Source organism: Dromiciops gliroides, chromosome 4 (assembly GCF_019393635.1).
Source record: "Dromiciops gliroides isolate mDroGli1 chromosome 4, mDroGli1.pri, whole genome shotgun sequence".
Lineage (NCBI taxonomy): Eukaryota > Metazoa > Chordata > Mammalia > Microbiotheria > Microbiotheriidae > Dromiciops > Dromiciops gliroides.
Window position 1 is genome coordinate 395,396,488 of NC_057864.1, and position 17,225 is coordinate 395,413,712.

A 17,225-nucleotide genomic window follows, 5' to 3' on the forward strand; every position below is an offset into this window, starting at 1 on the left:
GGTAGGATGCACCGGCCCTGGAGTCAGGAGGACCTGAGTTCAAATATGACCTCAGACCCTTGATACTTACTAGCTGTGTGACCCTGGGCAAGTCACTTAACCCCAATTGCCTCACTAAAAAAAAAAAAAAAAGAAATTCAAAAATTTTTAAATAGGGTTTCTGGGGGGGAAAAAGAGGGGAGTCATTTACAATCCAGGGAAATGGAACTTTTTAATACATGAGCTTGCTACACTTTGACCCTTCCTTCTTTGGCCTTCTAGGCTTAAACACTGAAATAATCCAGGTCACTCTGTGTCACTGTACTTGTAGTCAAAAGAGGCAGTATTATTTAGAAAAGTTGCCAAGTGCTGACCACAGGTATGCAACCTAATCAGCGCTCAGGCCTTAGGACACAGAAGAATTGTGCTACAGATAAATGTTCTTTCAGATCGGCAGGGAACTTTCTTCAAAGAGAAAGATCTTAGTTTGTCATAATGTCAAGACAACCTGATGCCAAGAATATTTTAATCTGCTCTTCCTTTTCAATTGATCACAAACATAACAGGATGCAAATTTGCACCCCCATTTCACCACACCTACCAACACCACCCCAGTCCCAAGGGGAAAACAAACATACACATACACACATCCTACACGATGTGATAAATTTTTGCAGTTAGTTAAGATCAAAGGTTAGAAAAAATGGGAATGGTTAATGTTGGAGGGGATTATGGGAAAGATAAGGACATGAGCATGTTGTAGGTTGGGCTGTGAAACAGTACAAGCAGCCTGGAAAGCAATTTAGAATTATGCAAACAAAGTGGGTAAAATGTCTATCCCCTTTGACCTAGGGATTCCACTGCTAGAGTATACCCCAAGGAGGTCACTGACCAAAAGAAAGACTCCATATACTCCAAAACAGCACTTTTTGTTTTAGCAAAGAGCTAGAAACAAAGTAGATGCCCATCAACTGGAGAATGACTAAACAAATTGAGGTACATGCATGCAATAGAGTATTATCTCACTACACGCCTGTTACGTGGTAATGGTCATACAACTATTAAAAGGAATTAAGTCAGTAGCTGCTCAATGAGAGTTAATCCTTTAACTTGTTCCATCACGTCCAACTCTTCATGACCCCATCGGGGGTTTTCTTTGCAAGGATAATGGAGTGGTTTGCCATTTCCTTCTCCAGCTCATTTTACAAATAAGGAAATTGAGACAAACTGGTAAAGGGACCTGCCCAGGGTTATATAGCTAGTAAGTGTCTGAGGCCAGATCTGAACTCAGGTAGTCCTGACTCCAGAGTCCAGTGCTCTATTTATTTCACCTCCTAACTGACATTTATACAATGCAATTTACTACTAGGTGAACAGAATGTTAGTAATAAGTACAAATCCAAGAACTATACAAACTATCTATAGCAAGACAGCTTCTGAGGCTGCCCCCTCCCCACCAAAAACAGGTAGCGTTTCAATTAGAGTTGTGAAGACACCCCTCCTCCCCAGTAGAATGTAAGCTTCTTGAGGGCAGGCATTGCCTTTTTACCCCTATCACCTTGTACATTTTTTCCCTAGATCTCTGATTTCATCTCTGTAGGGAACTCCCGGAGGTGGAAGCTTCCTCCACTAATACAGACCTGTTAACTCAGTCTTGGGAAGTTGACTACAGTCACTAAGAGCTAGTATGAGTCACATTTAGGACCCAAATCCAAGTCTCAACACTAAAATCAATCCTACACTATGTATGTTAATAATAGTCATTTATTTATTAAGGAGCTACTGTGGATACAGTCAGAGCATTACAGATTTGGAGCTAATCCAAGCACCTCCTTTTACAAATGAGTCAATCCTAATAGCTAACCATTATAAAGGTTTTAAGATTTGTACTGCACTCTACATATATTATCGCATTTGACCATCCCAACCACTCTTAAGTAAGTGCTATTCTCACTCCCATTTTGCAAATTGAGTAAGGCTAAGGGACATACCCAGGGTTACAAAGCTAGTAAATATGTGAAGTGAGATTTGAACCAAAGTCTTGCTGACTCCAAGTCCAGTGTGTGAGCTATGGGATTTGAACAAGGGCCCTTAGATTAGAAATCCAACACACTCATTCCACTGCTCTGGGTTGCCTCCCCCAAAGTAAAAAACAAACAAACAAAAACTAGAAACTGTCCTCTCAGAGCTTACTGAATTCTATGGAAACACAAACACAAGGCCACGTGAACTAAGAAAAATCAGGAAAGATTCTTCATCTATAAAATGAGAGGGAGAGATTACAAGTCCCAGCTCTAATAATCTATGCTTCCAATCCTTACTTAGGTATACCATTGGATGCATGAAACACAGGCAATTACTAGAAGAGGTTAATAGTTTTAATTGCGGTCACACCCACGGGAGAGACGGAGTCTTAAAAGCTTATCCAAAGTTTGATCCTGTCATGAGAAAGGACACCCAGGAGAGTAGAGCAAAGCATCCTTGGGGTAAAATGAGCAGCCCTGTTCTTTTGGATAAAGCCCGCCCACTCTACAAAAGAGGCTTAAGTAGCCTTCATCTTCGTCTCCCTAGGAGCCCTAAGGAAGATGCCACATAGGAGGCAGGTCAACCCAGAGTGAAAGTGACTAACACTGGCTCCAGACGATCAGCCGAAGTCCTAACCAAACAGACACACTCCTACCCTCTAAGGCAGTTTCAAGAGACGACAAATAGGTTTTCCCCAGGTCTTAAAAGAGACGGAAAGTTTTCTCTCTTCATTTTCATTCCCCAACCACAGCCTAGGAATGCAACTTTCCCCCGGCAACTCCAGTCTCCCAGAGCAAAAGACAAAAGACAGCTAATGCTCCGAATTCCTGGGGCCAGGGTTACTAGCGAGGCCAAATGTTACCAAGTGAACTCGAGCGTAGCTCGCAAATTTTCCCCAAGAAAAGTGAATCAAGCGGCCAGCCAGGATCTTTACCTGGCTAAGCACAGCCTTTTCGTTCCTCAAGGTTGTTCTGGACAGCGGTGCATTTACGAGGAGGGACCCGAGCCTCCTACACAAAAGGTGTGTTGTGACTCTAAAGGCCAGAGCTAAACCATCAGGGGTTGCTCAGCGGAGAGCTGCGGAGTCCGAGAGAAGCCAGCCCGAGCGGTGGCGGGGTGAAGGCCGGCACAGGCGAAAAAGAAAAAGAAAAGTTTTGCCAAACTGCGGATCTGGGCGCGCGTTCTACCACCCGGCGTCCCCCAAATCGCAAAGCAAGGGTTCCCAAGCACTCGGCAAACGTTCGGGTGCTAAAGCCTTGCCACTTCTTCTGCACACCCCACCACCACCACCTCCCCCCGCCCCCCCCCAAAAAAAAAACAGCTAGGAAGAGGGGGAAGGGACTTGGGAGACGTCTGGCGAACAAGGCAGCCTAAAGCCAACTTTTGCTTCTCAGTTCTCTGGGAAGCTGCGTCCCTTCTGCCCCTCAGGTTAAGGTTGGATCCAGCCCCCAGAAAGAGGAGCCCCCTCCTCATCAAGCATTGCACTCCATTTCCTCCCCACCCAAATCCGTTCAGACACCACACAGGCACCCCGCAAAGTTGTTCTCACCTTTAGTCCAATCCACCACTTGCTTGGGGCTCCACTTGGTCACGGGTTCCATGGTGAGCCGGCCACTCTGTCCCCGGCTAACTAAAAGGTCCTCTCGGTCCCACTAACACCTCCCTCCTTCAGGCAGGGCTGAACCCTCTGACCCTCTTTTTGAGGGACTAAAGACGTCGCTCCCGACCGTCCATCGCAGTTGCTAGAAGAGTAAGTATCAGCAGGTACCGTCCTGTACCGCACAACCACCCTCTTAGCAACCTCCCTCGGACTCGCAGGACAGGCAAGCCCGGCCTCTTCCCCAACACACACAGACACAGCTGTGGAGCTCCTCCTCCAGCTGCCAACACGCCAGCTGCGGCAACTCCTCCTCCTCCTCCTTCTCCTCCTCCTCCTCCTCCTCCTGCTCCTGCTCCCTGGGTGCCCGATCCGATCCGCTGCTACAGCTCCGGTCACAGCTGGCCCGCTCTTAGTCCGCTGAGCCCTCTCACCACTCCATCGGCTGCCCCTGAAGCTCCTTTCCGCTCCCGAGCCCCACTGTCCAGCACCGCTTGCTTCCGAAGTTGTCACGACACCCCCTCCCCTCCGACTCCAGCGCCTCCTCTTTATACCGAGGAAGCTTATTCCTGCTCCCACTGCGCTCTCGTGTGCGTGTATGTGTAAGAGACTTATTCCTGCTCCCCCTGCGCCCCAGTGAGCGGAGGAGCTCCCCTCCGTAGCCTTCCCGCCCGCAGGTTCCAACTCCTTAATCTCCCGGGTGCGCACATGGAAAACAGGAGGAGGGGAGAGCGCCAGTTCTCGGGTTACATAGTTTCTGCTCTTTCGGTTGCCAACAGGATAAGGGAGCGAGAGCGGGGGCGGGGGCGGTTTGAGTGAAACCCGTGAGAGGCGCTGGAGGCGGGTCCCAAGCCACCCCGCTCTCTAGTTACTTTCCCTCTTTTCAGTCTTTCTCACTCACACCCCAAGTGGCCGCCCCTTTACTTCCATATTTAAAAAAAAAATAAAAATAAAAAACCAGCCCCCATCCCGGGCTGGCTTATTGTACAATGTGCATACATCCAGGACAGCAAGCTCGGTTGTACAAGGGCCGTGTGTCCTTGTTTTAATGGCCTTGGGAAAGCAGGGCAGCGCTACCAGGGTTTGAGCGACAAACAACATACACGTATACACACACGCTGCGTTTCTGTCTGGTCACTTGAAATACTTTTAGAAACTCTTGCATTGTGATGGATGTTTTCTTCGTTTAAAATTTCTAGTTCCAGCCAAAATGGACTTCTCGGTTTTCAGCCTGTTCCAGGGAAGCTTTTCTGCCCCATACCTTGGCTCACGTGCTCCCTGTGTTTCTTATTCCTTAACCTCATCTTTCTTGTCTGAAATTTTAGCCTTTCAACACTGAGGTCAAACGTCACCTCTTCCACGAAGGCTTACTTAAATGCCTTAACCAGGATCTGTCTCGGTCTGTTTCTCTCTGTCTGTCTCTTTCTGTCTCTGTTTCTGTCTCTGTCTCCTCTTTCTCTCTGTCTCTGTCTCTCTGTGTGTCTGTCTCTCTGTGTCTCTCTGTGTGTCTGTCTCTGTCTCTCTCTGTCTCTGTCTCTGTCTCTGTCTCTGTCTCTCTCTCTCTCTCTCTCTCTCTCTCTCTCTCTCTGAGTGGGTGTCTCATTTTGTACTTCTCATGGATAGGTAAGGTGAAGTTATCAGAAAAAGTATTGAATAGTCTGGCGACCAAGGGGTCTAATCATGGCTCTAAAACTGTTGAGCCAGAGCATTTATTGAACACCTACTATATGCCAGGCCCTGTTCCAAGCGCAGAGGATGTAAATACAAGCCCGAACAAACAACAGAATGAGGTATTGCTATCTTAGGCCATAGTTATTTCTGCATTCTAGACCCACACTAATTGTAAACTTGGATAGAGCAGGGGACTGTTACACAGGCTATCCCTAGCACTTCCTAGAAGCAGTTCCCCCTATTTTCAGCTATCTTACTTGCACAATTGGTAATATGCTGCATCCAACTACTCCCACCCCTGCACCTCTCCACTGACCCTTGAGCGACCAGCAACAGAGACCCTCTGGGACCCCAAGCCAAACAGTCTTATCTTAATATTTAAATTAGCAAAGAGTTTTACAGAACCACTAGATTAGAAACTTTGTGAAGGCAATCGCCTCTGCACACCATTCACCAATCCTAAATCAGTGAAAAGAGGAATCTGCAAAGAGCCTGAATTCACTCAATTTGAATTTTCTGATGCATGTGGCCTGAAAGTCCTTGAGCCAGGGACAACCTCCCTGGGCCTCAATGCCTGATCTGTAAAATATGGAAGTTAGACTAGATGGCCTCTGAGGTCCCTTCTGGCCCTGGAGCTGTCATCCTAAGTAGAAGTTCTCTGTAAAGTCTCCCCTTCCCTGTTGGTTTGGTAAGTAATATAAGGAGCTGAAAAATCTAAATTCACCAAACAAGATTTGCAAAGGTTTAGGCCATTGTTAGGGCAGCTAAGTGGCACAGTGGATAGAGTGCTGAGCCTGGAGTCAGGAAGACTCATCCTCCTGAGTTCAAATCTGGCCTCAGATACCTACCAGATGTGTGACCCTGGGCAAGTCACTTAATCCTGTTTGTCTCAGTCTCCTCATCTGTAAAATGAGCTGGAGAAGGAAATGGCAAACCTCTCCAGTATCTTTGCTAAGAAGTCAGGAAGAGTCAGACTTGACTGACCAACAAAAACAGGCTATTGTTCACATGGAATCATTAAGGACTCTTAATTCCTTGAGCCCTGAAGCTACTTGATATGGAGAAATCAACCATTCTTCCCGGTGCTTAAGAATATACAGTCCTAAGTGGAAATTTCAAAATTCAAACAAACCTGTATGAAGGCAGTTAGACACCTCTGTTCAACTGGGCATAAGGCAGGGACAGACACCAAAGTATTTGCTGTAGGTTGAGGTGATGATGTGTAGAATGGTTATTTAAGAGAGCACCTTAAAGACAATCTAAAATACAATTTAGACATAAATGTACTGTAGCTCTGGTAATATGCCTCCTATGAAAGAATAAGATAGAACGATTTGGAGGAATCAGATGGAGATTTTAAAGCTAAAAATGCTGAGTAAACGATGGGATTTAGTAACAAATTGAAATTTATCTTTCTGTTGCAAAATTTCCAGCATATACAAGCCTTGATAAAGGCTGCTGGTCATGTGTTTGTAGTCCCCAGTCAGACTATATGTATATATGGCCTGGCAATGCATAATCCTTTTCCAAAATGAAAACAACAACAAAACAATTCATTTTCTTGGAAATTTTATTTAATTTTTAGCTAAGGCTCAAATCCAGACTTTGAACTGTTACCCTGACCAAGTCACTTAACTTCTCAGCCTCATTTTTCTCATCTGTAAAATGGGATTAATAGTAATAAAAACTTCACAGGGTTAAATGAGGTAATATATGTAAAGGACTTTGCAAGCCTTTCATCTCTGTATGAATGCTAGCTATCATTAATATTATATGCATCCTATGCCAACCTACAATTTTGTCTTGCCTGAAAATTTAAATTAGAAAAAAAAAAGAGGAAAGCAGGGCTAGTGGTAAAGTACTAGACCTAGAGTCAAAAAGACTTGGGTTCAAATCCAGCCTCAGGCACTTTATATGAGACCTGGGGCAAGTCACAACCTCTCTGAGTTTGTTTCCTCATCTGTCTTATTTGTGTAAAAATACTTGTAGTACTTAGCTCACAGAGTGGTTATGAGGTTCAAATGAGATAATGAATGTAAAGTTCTTTACAAACTTTAAAGGCTACATTAACGTCAGTTATCACTATAAAAGTCAAGTTATTGTCTGGAACAGCTCAGAATAATTAGACAATTAATGAATTATTTTTCTGTTTATACTTCCTGCCCAGAAAGCTAATTGTTATTTAAATATAAGCCTGTCTGCCTTGAATAGTAGGTGTTTATTGGTAGAAATGATATCTAAACCTGACTTCCTTATGGAAAATGCAGACTTTGTGAAATCCAAACACAATTTCATTTCTTAATGGATACTAATAGCTTGTCATCAAACCAGAACCTCTTAGGTAAACAGGTTTTTGTTATGTTTTGTTTTGTTTTTAATTGAAGTATAAACAAAAGGATACTTCATGAATTTGCTAATTCTCTTTTCCTAGGACACTAGTCTGGGTTGCCTCTTTAGCCATGGAAAAAAAAAATCTCTCCACTCCTCCTTAAGCTTTTTAACACTTTGTTAGCACCTTTTTGTGTGTGTGTACTTTCACATTCTACTTTGCATTATTATTATTTGTGAATAGAATCTTATCTTCCCTACTTTAATCTCCAAACCCAAAGGTACTGAATCAGTATTCCCCCAACCCCCAGCATAGTGAATACAAGCAAAGACCTTGAATGCTCAGCCATCCAGTTCTCACTCTTCCAGCAGTCTTCTGGCAGTCTTCCGGGGCTATAGTTCCACAGTTTTATCTTTTGGCTCCTCTGGGTATGCAACATAGACACAATCAAACTGCCCTACAGTCAGCATATCTTTGTTTGTTGCCCCAAAATACCCCAAATCCTTTTTGTCCCCTTCCCCCTCATTGAGAAGGCAAGTGATTTGATATAGGTTATGTATATGCAGTCATGCAAAACATATTTTCATCTTAGTCATGTTGTGAAAAAAACACAGACCAAAAAGAAAAATAAGGAATAACAAAAGTATGCTTCATTATGCATTCAGATTCCATCAGTTCCTTCTCTGGAGGTGGATAGCATTTTTCATCATTAAGTTCTTCAGAATTGTCTTGGGTCATATTGCTGAGAACAGCTAAGTCTTTCATTGTTTTTAATCATACAATATTGCTGTTGTTGTGTATAATGTTCTCCTAGTTCTGCTTACTTCACTTTGCATCGGTTCATTTATGTCTTTACAGGTTTTTCTGAAAACATCCTACTCATCATTTCTTTTCGCATATTAGTATTCTATCTCAATCATACACAACAACTTGTTCAGCCATCCCTTGGTTTCCTTGCCATCACAAAAAGAATTGCTATATAAATAGTTTTGTGCATATAGGTTCTTTTCCTTTTTTAAAAATCTCTTTGGGATACAGACCCTAGGAGTGGTATTGCTGGGTCAAAGGGTATGCACAATTTTATAGCACTTTGGGTATAGTTCCAAATTGCTCCCCAGAATAGTTAAATCACCTCACAACTACACCAACTCTGCTTTAGAGTTCCAATGTGCCCACATCCCTCCAACATTTGTCATTTTCCTTTTCAGTCACATTAACCAATCGGTTAGATGTAGGGTAGTACCTCACAGTTGTTTTCATTTGTATTTCTCTAGTCAATAGTGATTTATAGCATTTTTATATGACTATAGATAGCTTTGATTTCTTTGTCTGAAAACTGCCTGTTCATATCATATCTTTTGACCACCTATCAACTGGGCAATGACTTGTATTCTTTTTTTTTTTTTTTTTTACAGGGCCAATGAGGGTTAAGTGACTTGCCAGGGTCACACAGCTAGTAAGTGTCAAGTGTCTGAGGCCGGATTTGAACTCAGGTACTCCTGAATCCAGGGCCAGTGCTTTACCACTGCACCATCTAGCTGCCCCCTATGACTTGTATTCTTATAAATTTGACCCAGTTCTCTGTATATTTGAGAAATAATGCCTTTTATCAGAGAAACTTGTGATATTTTTTTTCACGGTTATTACTGTGTATTTCCCTCCATCCTATTTCCCCCGTTTATTATCTTCTCTCTCTCTGTGTGTCTCTCTCTCTGTCTCTGTCTCTCCCTGTCTATCTCTGTCTCTCTCTCCCCTCTTTCACCCTGTTTCTCCTCAAAAGTGTTTTTCTTCTGACCATTGCCTCCCCCAATCCTCCCTCCATTCTATCAGTTCCTCCCTCCCCCCTCTCTTATCCCCTTCCCCTCCTACTTTCCTATAGGGTAAGATAAATTTCTATACCTAACTGAATGTGTGTGTTTATTTGATCCAATTCCAATGAAAACAGTTTCAAGCCTTTTCTGCCAACCCTACCCCCCAATCTTCCCCTCCACTGTATAAGCTTTTTTGTGCCTCTTTTATATGAGATAATTTGCCACATTCTAACCTATCCCTTCTCCCTTGTCCTAGTGCATTCTTCTTTATCTCCCCTTAATTTTTTAAATATCTCATTTTATTTGACTCACACCCATGCCCTCAGTCTATGTATACTTCTTCCAACTGCCCTAATAATGAGAAAGTTCTTAGGATACTTATAAGTATCATCTTTCTATCTAGGAATATAAACAGTTTAACCTTATTGAGTCCCTTATGATTTCTCTCTCCTATTTGCCTTTTTGTGCTTTTCTTGAGTTTTGTATTTGAAAGTCAAATTTTCTATTCAACTCTTGTCTTTTCATCAAGACTGCTTGAAAGTCCTCTATTTCACTAAATATCCATTTTTCTCCCTGAAGGATTATACCCAGTTTTGCTGGATAAGTAATTTGTGGTTGTAATCCTAGCTCCCTTATTCTCTGGAATATCATATAATCAGCTCTTCAATCCTTTAATGTAGAAACTACTAAATCTTGTGTTATCCTGACTGTGACTCCATGATCTTTGAATTGTTTCTTTCTGGCTGCTTGTAACATTTTCTCCTTGACCTGGGGGGACTGGAATTTTGCTATAATATTCCTGGGAATTTTCATTTTAGCACCTCTTTCAGGAATTGATGTGTGGATTCTTTCAATTTTTATTTTACCCTCTGGTCCTAGGATATCAGAGCAGTTTTCCTTGATAGCTTCTTGAAATAAGATGTTTAGGCTCTTTTTATTTAATCATGGCTTTCAGGTAGGCCAAAAATTCATAAGGTATCTCTCCTGGATTTATTTTCCAGGCCAGTTGTTTTCCCAATGAGATATTTCACATTTTCTTCTATTTTTCCATTATTTTGATTTTGATTAATTGTTTCTTGATGTCTATAGTCATTATCTTACACTTCCCCCATTCTAATTTTTGGGAATGATTTTCTTCAATGAGCTTTTGTACCTCCTTTGGCCAATTCTACTCTTTGAGGAGTTATTTTCTTCAGTTAATTTTTGTGCCTCATTTGCTATTTGGCTTATTCTGTTTTTTATGGTATTCTTTTCTTCACTATTTTTTTATGACTCTTTTTTCATGTTTTTCTTGCATCACTCATTTCTTTTCCCAATTTTTCTATACCTCTCTTATTTGATTTTAAAAATCTTTTTTTGAGCCCTTCCAGAAATTCTTTTTTTGGGCCCAAGACCAATTCACATTTTTCTTTGAGGCTCTGCATATAGCTGTTTTGGCTTTGTTTTCTTATGAGTTTGTGTTTTACTCTTCCCTGTCACCATAGTAACTTTCTATAGTCTGGTTCTTTTGTTCTTGTTGTTTGCTCATTGTTCCAGCCTATTTCTTGATTTTTTAACTTTATGCTAACCTTGGGCTCTACTCCTTGGGGAGAGAGGACACTGTTTTTGATGTTGCTATTTTTAGAGCTTGTTCTGGGGGTCTATAAATTTTCAGTTCCTCCAAAGTGGTATGACCTAAATGGTCATTGCTCTCCTGGCCTCTGTTCTGGTCTGTGAGTGACCATAAGCACTCTTTTCTGCCCTGGAACTTTGACCAAGGTCCCTGCTCCCCTGGGGCCACACACTCTAGTATACTACTGTTTTTCCTTGCCCTGGGACTACAACCCAGAACCTCACATGGGCAATGCAACAGAGTCCTTCACCCTGTGCCACCATAGGGTCCCCTGTAATCTCTTTCTAACCATTTTTTTAACCTCCTTACTGTATGTGGACTAAGAGCTCCAGAAGCTGCCCCTACCAATCCACTCACCCCCAAGGCTTACTAGGCTTACTATTGTCTTGCCGGGGCACAAGTTCTTCATAATCTGGCCCCTCTCTACCTTTTCTAATCTTCTTAAATCTTACTCCTGTCCATGTAATCTATGACCCATTGACACTGGCCTCCTTGCTGTTCTTCGAACAGGACACTTCATTTCCCTACTCTGGACATTTTCAGTGACTGTCCCCATGCCTGGAACTTCTCCCTCCTCATCTCTGTCTCCTGATTTCCCTAGCTTCCATCTAACTTCTACAAGAAGCCTTCCCCCAGTCCTCCTTAATCTTAGTGCCTTCTTTCTGAGATTGCCCCCAGCTTATTCTGTTGTGTTTTTTTTGGGGGGGGGGATGCAGGTTGCAGGGAAGGAGGATCTTTCTTTTCTATTAAAAAAAAATCAGTTTTCAAAACTGAATTCATTATGTATACTTGAATTTGGCCAAGATCTTGTTGAATAAAGTTGTTTTTTATCTCAAAACCAAAGACCCCCTGCCAACTTAAACTCCTTCCCTCTTCCCCAATTTGAAGCAATGTTATTCAGAATTGGGGGGGACAGGAGACCATGAGAGGCTAATGATTTGATTTAATCTATAGATCCTTCTTTTGGTTCATCTGCTTCCATTATGAAATATTTGGAATTATAACTATTCAATATTCTCTTTACAAAAGAATTCAAAGTTGTCCATGTTTTCTTCACAGTTCGATCAGCTCAATGAAGATGATTTCTATTTACTGGATTATTTCAATCAAAGGCAGGATGCAGTAAGTGGATGGAAAGCCAGGCTAGGAACCAAGATGACATTCAGATTTCTGCCTTAAACAGATACTAGTTTTGTTATCTGAGACAATTCAATTAAATTCTCAGTGCTCTAGACTACTCTTTGTAGCAGAGAAGGTGGTGCTATACCTCTTTTCTGATACCCTTTGATTATTCTGATATCCTCTTCTCTCTAACTTTTTCTAACACTGCTCTCCACTGGTTTTTCTGTTTAACTGTTTTTCTGTCTCCTTTGCTGGATCTTCATCCACATCATGCCCCTTAATTTTTGAAGGAATCCTCCGAGGCTCCATCTTGAGCCCTATTCTCTTCTCCCTCTGTACCCAAACTTCTTAAACTGTGGGTGGTAATCCTATATGGTGTTGTGTAACTGAATGTGGGGATAGCAAAAAATTTGGCAACAGTAAAAGGTTAGGTATATACCCAGGGTCACATAAAATTTTCTTTGATGAAAAGGGATTGTAAATGGAAAAAGTTTAGCTACTCTATAGCTCTTGGTGATCCCATCACTTCCCATCATTTCAATTATCATCTCTATGCAGATTATTCTATCATCTACTTGTCAAACCCTAACCTTTCTCTTGACCTTCAATCTCACAGTTCCAACTGCCTACTAAATATCTTGGGCTGGGCTCTGATGTAGATATATTAAACACAACATGTCCAAAACTGAACTCATCTTTTCCCCCAAACCTTCTTCTCTTCCTAATGATCCTGTCACTATGTTTGTTTGTTTTTTCTGTGGTGCAATGAGGGTTAAGTGACTTGCCCAGGGTTACACAGCTAGTAAGTATCAAGTGTCTGAGGCTGAATTTGAACTCAGGTCCTCCTGAATCCAGGGCCAGTGCTTTATCTACTGCGCCACCTAGCTGCCCTGATCCTATCACTATGGAAGGTACCATCATCCTCCCAATGACCCAGACTCTCAACATAAGTGTCACCCTCAACTTCCCCTCTCTCTCAGTCACCATAATGCAATCGGTTAGCAAGTCATATAATCTCTCCCTTCATAACATCTTTTTTTATGACACTTCATTGCCCAACTCTCAACATTTTCACTAACTGTCCCCATTCCTGAAACTCTCTCCCACCTCATCACTGTCTCCTGGTTTCCCTGGCTTCTTTCAAGTCTCAAGAAAGTCTTAACTTCTACAAGAAACCTTCACCAGTCCTCTTCAGTTTTAGTGACATCCCTCTGAGTCTACCCCAAATTGATCCTTTATACATCTTGTTTGTACATAGTTATTTGCACTTTGTTCCCCTCACCCCACATTAGACTTGCGAGCTCCTGGAGAGCAGGGACTGTTTGGGTTTTTTGTTTACTGTTGTTTGTTTAGTGAGGGGGGTTGCCTTTCTTAGCATCCCCAGGATTTAGCACAGTGCCTGGCACATAGAAAGTGTTTAATAAAAAAATGCTTGTTAACTGAATCAGTGACAAGGGGTGTTTTCTCATCAATCAACTAGCATTTATTAAGTATGCTCTATGTGCTAAGTACTGAGGCTACAACAGGAGGTACCTAAAATCAATCAATAAACTTTTATTAAGCATCTAATATGTGCCAGGCACTGTGCTAAGCACTGGACTGCTAGAATAAAATACCAGGTCCAGTTCTTTTCCCTGTTGGTGAAAGCATAAGAGTCCCTATTACCGTGTAGACTTCCTTGAAGTTAGGTCTACCATATTTACCTATTTCATACCATATTACCTACTTCATTATAAAGACATTGCTCAGCTAAAAAGCTCAGGCTGCAAAAGTGCCAGTCCTTGGGTCAGTCCTTCCCCATCTGGCAGACAAAAAGGGCTTAGCTCCCTATCAGGGCAACAAGGTCTCAAGGGGTTCCTATCACAGAAGTGCTGCCCAACAAATTCATATTCTTTTGATCTCTGCAGGCAGGTATGTTAATGAATCCATCCCTACTGGAGGAAGCTGAGAGCTAGCTTGCTTTCAAACTGAGTCTTGTCTGTGGTCTCATAGGCTATGTCCTACTGGGTGGGCACCTGGATATCTCCCCTGCTTGTACTATTCCTGAGATAAGTCAATCAAATCAAACCATTTAAAAAGACTTACTATTTTTTTAAAAGACATTCGCACTTTTAAATCCTATTCCCAAGGAATTCAAGTTGCATTTTTAAAAGGGTAGTATGCAAAGAAATACCCACCAAAAAAAAAGAAAAAGCCAACAAAAAAACAAAACAAAACCATGAACAGCCTTGCCCTCAACAGCTGAATCAGCTAATAAAAGGACTTCCTATGGACAAAGAGGGCCATGGTTTCACCTCTGATTTATGCTAGTTGTTCTCTTCCCTACTATCAAGTTCCTAAGTGTTCAAACAGAACCAGATCTATTTCTTGCCAGTTGTTTTTGCAGTTTCAATTTAACTTTGTTGAATATCTTCTTTTGACGCATAAATGTATTTCCAAGTTCCTAAAACATCCCCTTTTGCTCCAAACAGAAATTCTGAATTGATAAATAACAGGCACACATCTTACATTGCTGGATGACTTAATTACTAAATGTAAAGCTCCTTGGCATCATTATCTGAAAGTCCCTCTGGAGACACACACACACACACACACACACACACACACACACACATGTTTACTTTGACCAACTGAACTTTTAAAATGAGAATTAAACCTCATAATTGAAGAGAAAAAAATATTATAAACAAAATTAAAAATTGGATTTTTCTTAACATATCTAAATATTTGAGACTTTAAAAGGTAAGTATTAAAATGAACTTCTGTTAATCTTTTAGGTTTATCTATTTTGATCCAAGGTCAGCTATGTGGTAAAGTAGATAGGGCACCAGGCCTGCAGTTAGGAAAACCTGGGTTCAAATTTGACCTCAGACGACTAGTTGTGTGACCCTGGACACATCCCTTCACTCAGTTTGCCTCAGTTCTTCATCTGTAAAATGAGCTGGAGGGGGGAAAAATGGCAGACCACTCCAGTATCTTTGCCAAGAAAACCCCAAACTTGGACATGAAGAGTTGGCCATGATGGAGAAACCAACAACAAAATTGTGATTCTGAGTAATCAGCATTTGTTCAGTGTGTCACTTCAGATAAAATATGGAGAAAATTCTAAATGCAACATCTTATTCTATAGTACTTAGATGTATATAACAGTCAGCAAAAAAAACAAACAAACAAAAAAAAAACCCTGGATTTAGAGTCAAAGGATCCGAATTCAAATTTTTATTCTTCCATTTATTATCTGTGGTGACCTAAATTGTCACCTAACCTCTCTGAGCTTTTCCTTCTTTGCAATGGAAGAGTTGAACTAGATGACCTAAATTTTTCTGTACACTCTCAATCTATAATCCTATGATTCAGATATCATTTTCAGAAGCTATGAAGACAAAGGGGGAAAAATTAGTCAGTGCAGTTGTACACCTTAAGAGAGATTTAAATCTGTAAGTCATAACTAGTCAAAAACATAACTAGATCTACCCATGAAAAAACATTTTTTTCATGCAAAGCTGGGGGGCACCTAAGTATGTGGGCCTGTGGCTGGATTAGAGTCCTGAACCTTCCCTACCTACAAAAGGAAATATGTAAATACAGGGATCATTTAAACTGAGGAAAGTTGGGCAGAAATAGAAGTATACTACAAGGGCAGGAAGTATTTAGTCTATGTAGAAAGAAACAAAGAAACAAAGAAAGGAAGGAAGGAAGGAAGGTAAAGAAAGAAGGAAGGAGAAAGAAGAAGGAAAGAAAGAAGAGAAAAGAAGAACAAAATATATTAATCAATGTTTTCCTGTAACCAGGCTCATGTGATTTTAAGAGTAGCCTTAAGTGTAAAAATGAACAAGAAAATTCACTTTCTGTCCAGAAAAAGTCAAGAGGATAGAAGTTAAAAACCCCAACTACTTCACAAACGTTTTACCTTCATAGCAACAGTAATTGTATGGTGAATTTTTACTCTGGAGGAAGCTTCCAACTCATGTTTCTGCTTCCATATTAGAAAATTCACATTACAGAGGCCTAATGAAAGAAGGCATCCTCTCTCCATACCCTTCCACATAGTTTCCCCAGGATTAAGCATGGCAAATAAGCAGCCTGCATTCCAGAGGTCTACTTGATGCTTGACCTGAAAACTGGTAGAAAACCCTTCTTCTATATGTACCTATAGTTTATTCCTACCATATTAGAGGGAGGGAATAAGCAGTATCTTTTACTACCACAGGGGAGGAAGGGAATAATTAGTATATTTTATAAAAGATACAGTAGTATCTTTTCTTTCTTTTTTTTTTTTGGCAGGGCAATGAGGGTTAAGTGACTTGCCCAAGGTCACACAGCTAGTAAGTGTCAGAGGTCAGATTTGAACTCAGGTCCTCCTGAATCCAGGACCGGTGCTTTATCCACTGTGCCACCTAGCTGACCCCGAAGTACTATCTTTTTACAATTATTATCTTACTTGATCTTCACAAAAACCTGGGAGGTAGGTACTATTATTATCTCCTATTTTACAATTGAGAAAAACTGAGTCAGACAGAGGTTAAGTGATTCACCTAGTCCTTAAGTGTCTGAGGTCATATTTGAACTCTGGTCTTGTTTACTTCAGGCTCCAACAATCTATCCACTCCACCACTAGTTGCCTCCAAGTACATGGAAGGCTATAAAGCCTAATACCAAGGAAGTAGGTCATTAAGCCTTATCTCCATAATGATCCAAGGTGTGACACTAATTGGTTGAAGGAACTGAGGATATTTGGCTTCTAGAAGAAAAAGCTGAGGGAACAAGATCACAGTTTTTCGATATTTTAAAGATGGATAGACAAATAAAGTGGATGCACATTTATTAAGCGCTTAATGAGTGAAAACTGGATGACTGATTCCCTGGTCAGGGATGTTCTAGAAGGGGCTAGATGACTTCTGAGCTCCCTTCCAACTCTTAGAGTCTATAATAGAAGAATACTACACAGGTAGTAAGTGGAAGAATAGGGATTTGCACTCAGTTCCTTTGACTCTAAATAGAATACCAAGTATACTGTAGAGTTCAGTTCAGTTTGATTCAACAGGTATGTTTTGAGAACCTTCTCTTTAAAAAGGCATT

At 41.3% G+C, this 17,225-nt stretch overlaps 1 protein-coding gene across 1 annotated transcript in view; it reads right to left on the bottom strand.

Moving 5' to 3' along the window:
* CNKSR3 (CNKSR family member 3) overlaps positions 1 to 3,684 on the bottom strand; it is a 96,034-nt gene extending 92,350 nt beyond the window's left edge. The window contains exon 1 of the mRNA XM_043964259.1: positions 3,554 to 3,684. Coding sequence (XP_043820194.1) covers positions 3,554 to 3,605 — 52 coding nt within the window. The 5' untranslated portion in view covers positions 3,606 to 3,684. The remainder of the gene's footprint in view (positions 1 to 3,553) is intronic.
* Between the last annotated feature and the right edge of the window lie 13,541 nt (positions 3,685 to 17,225).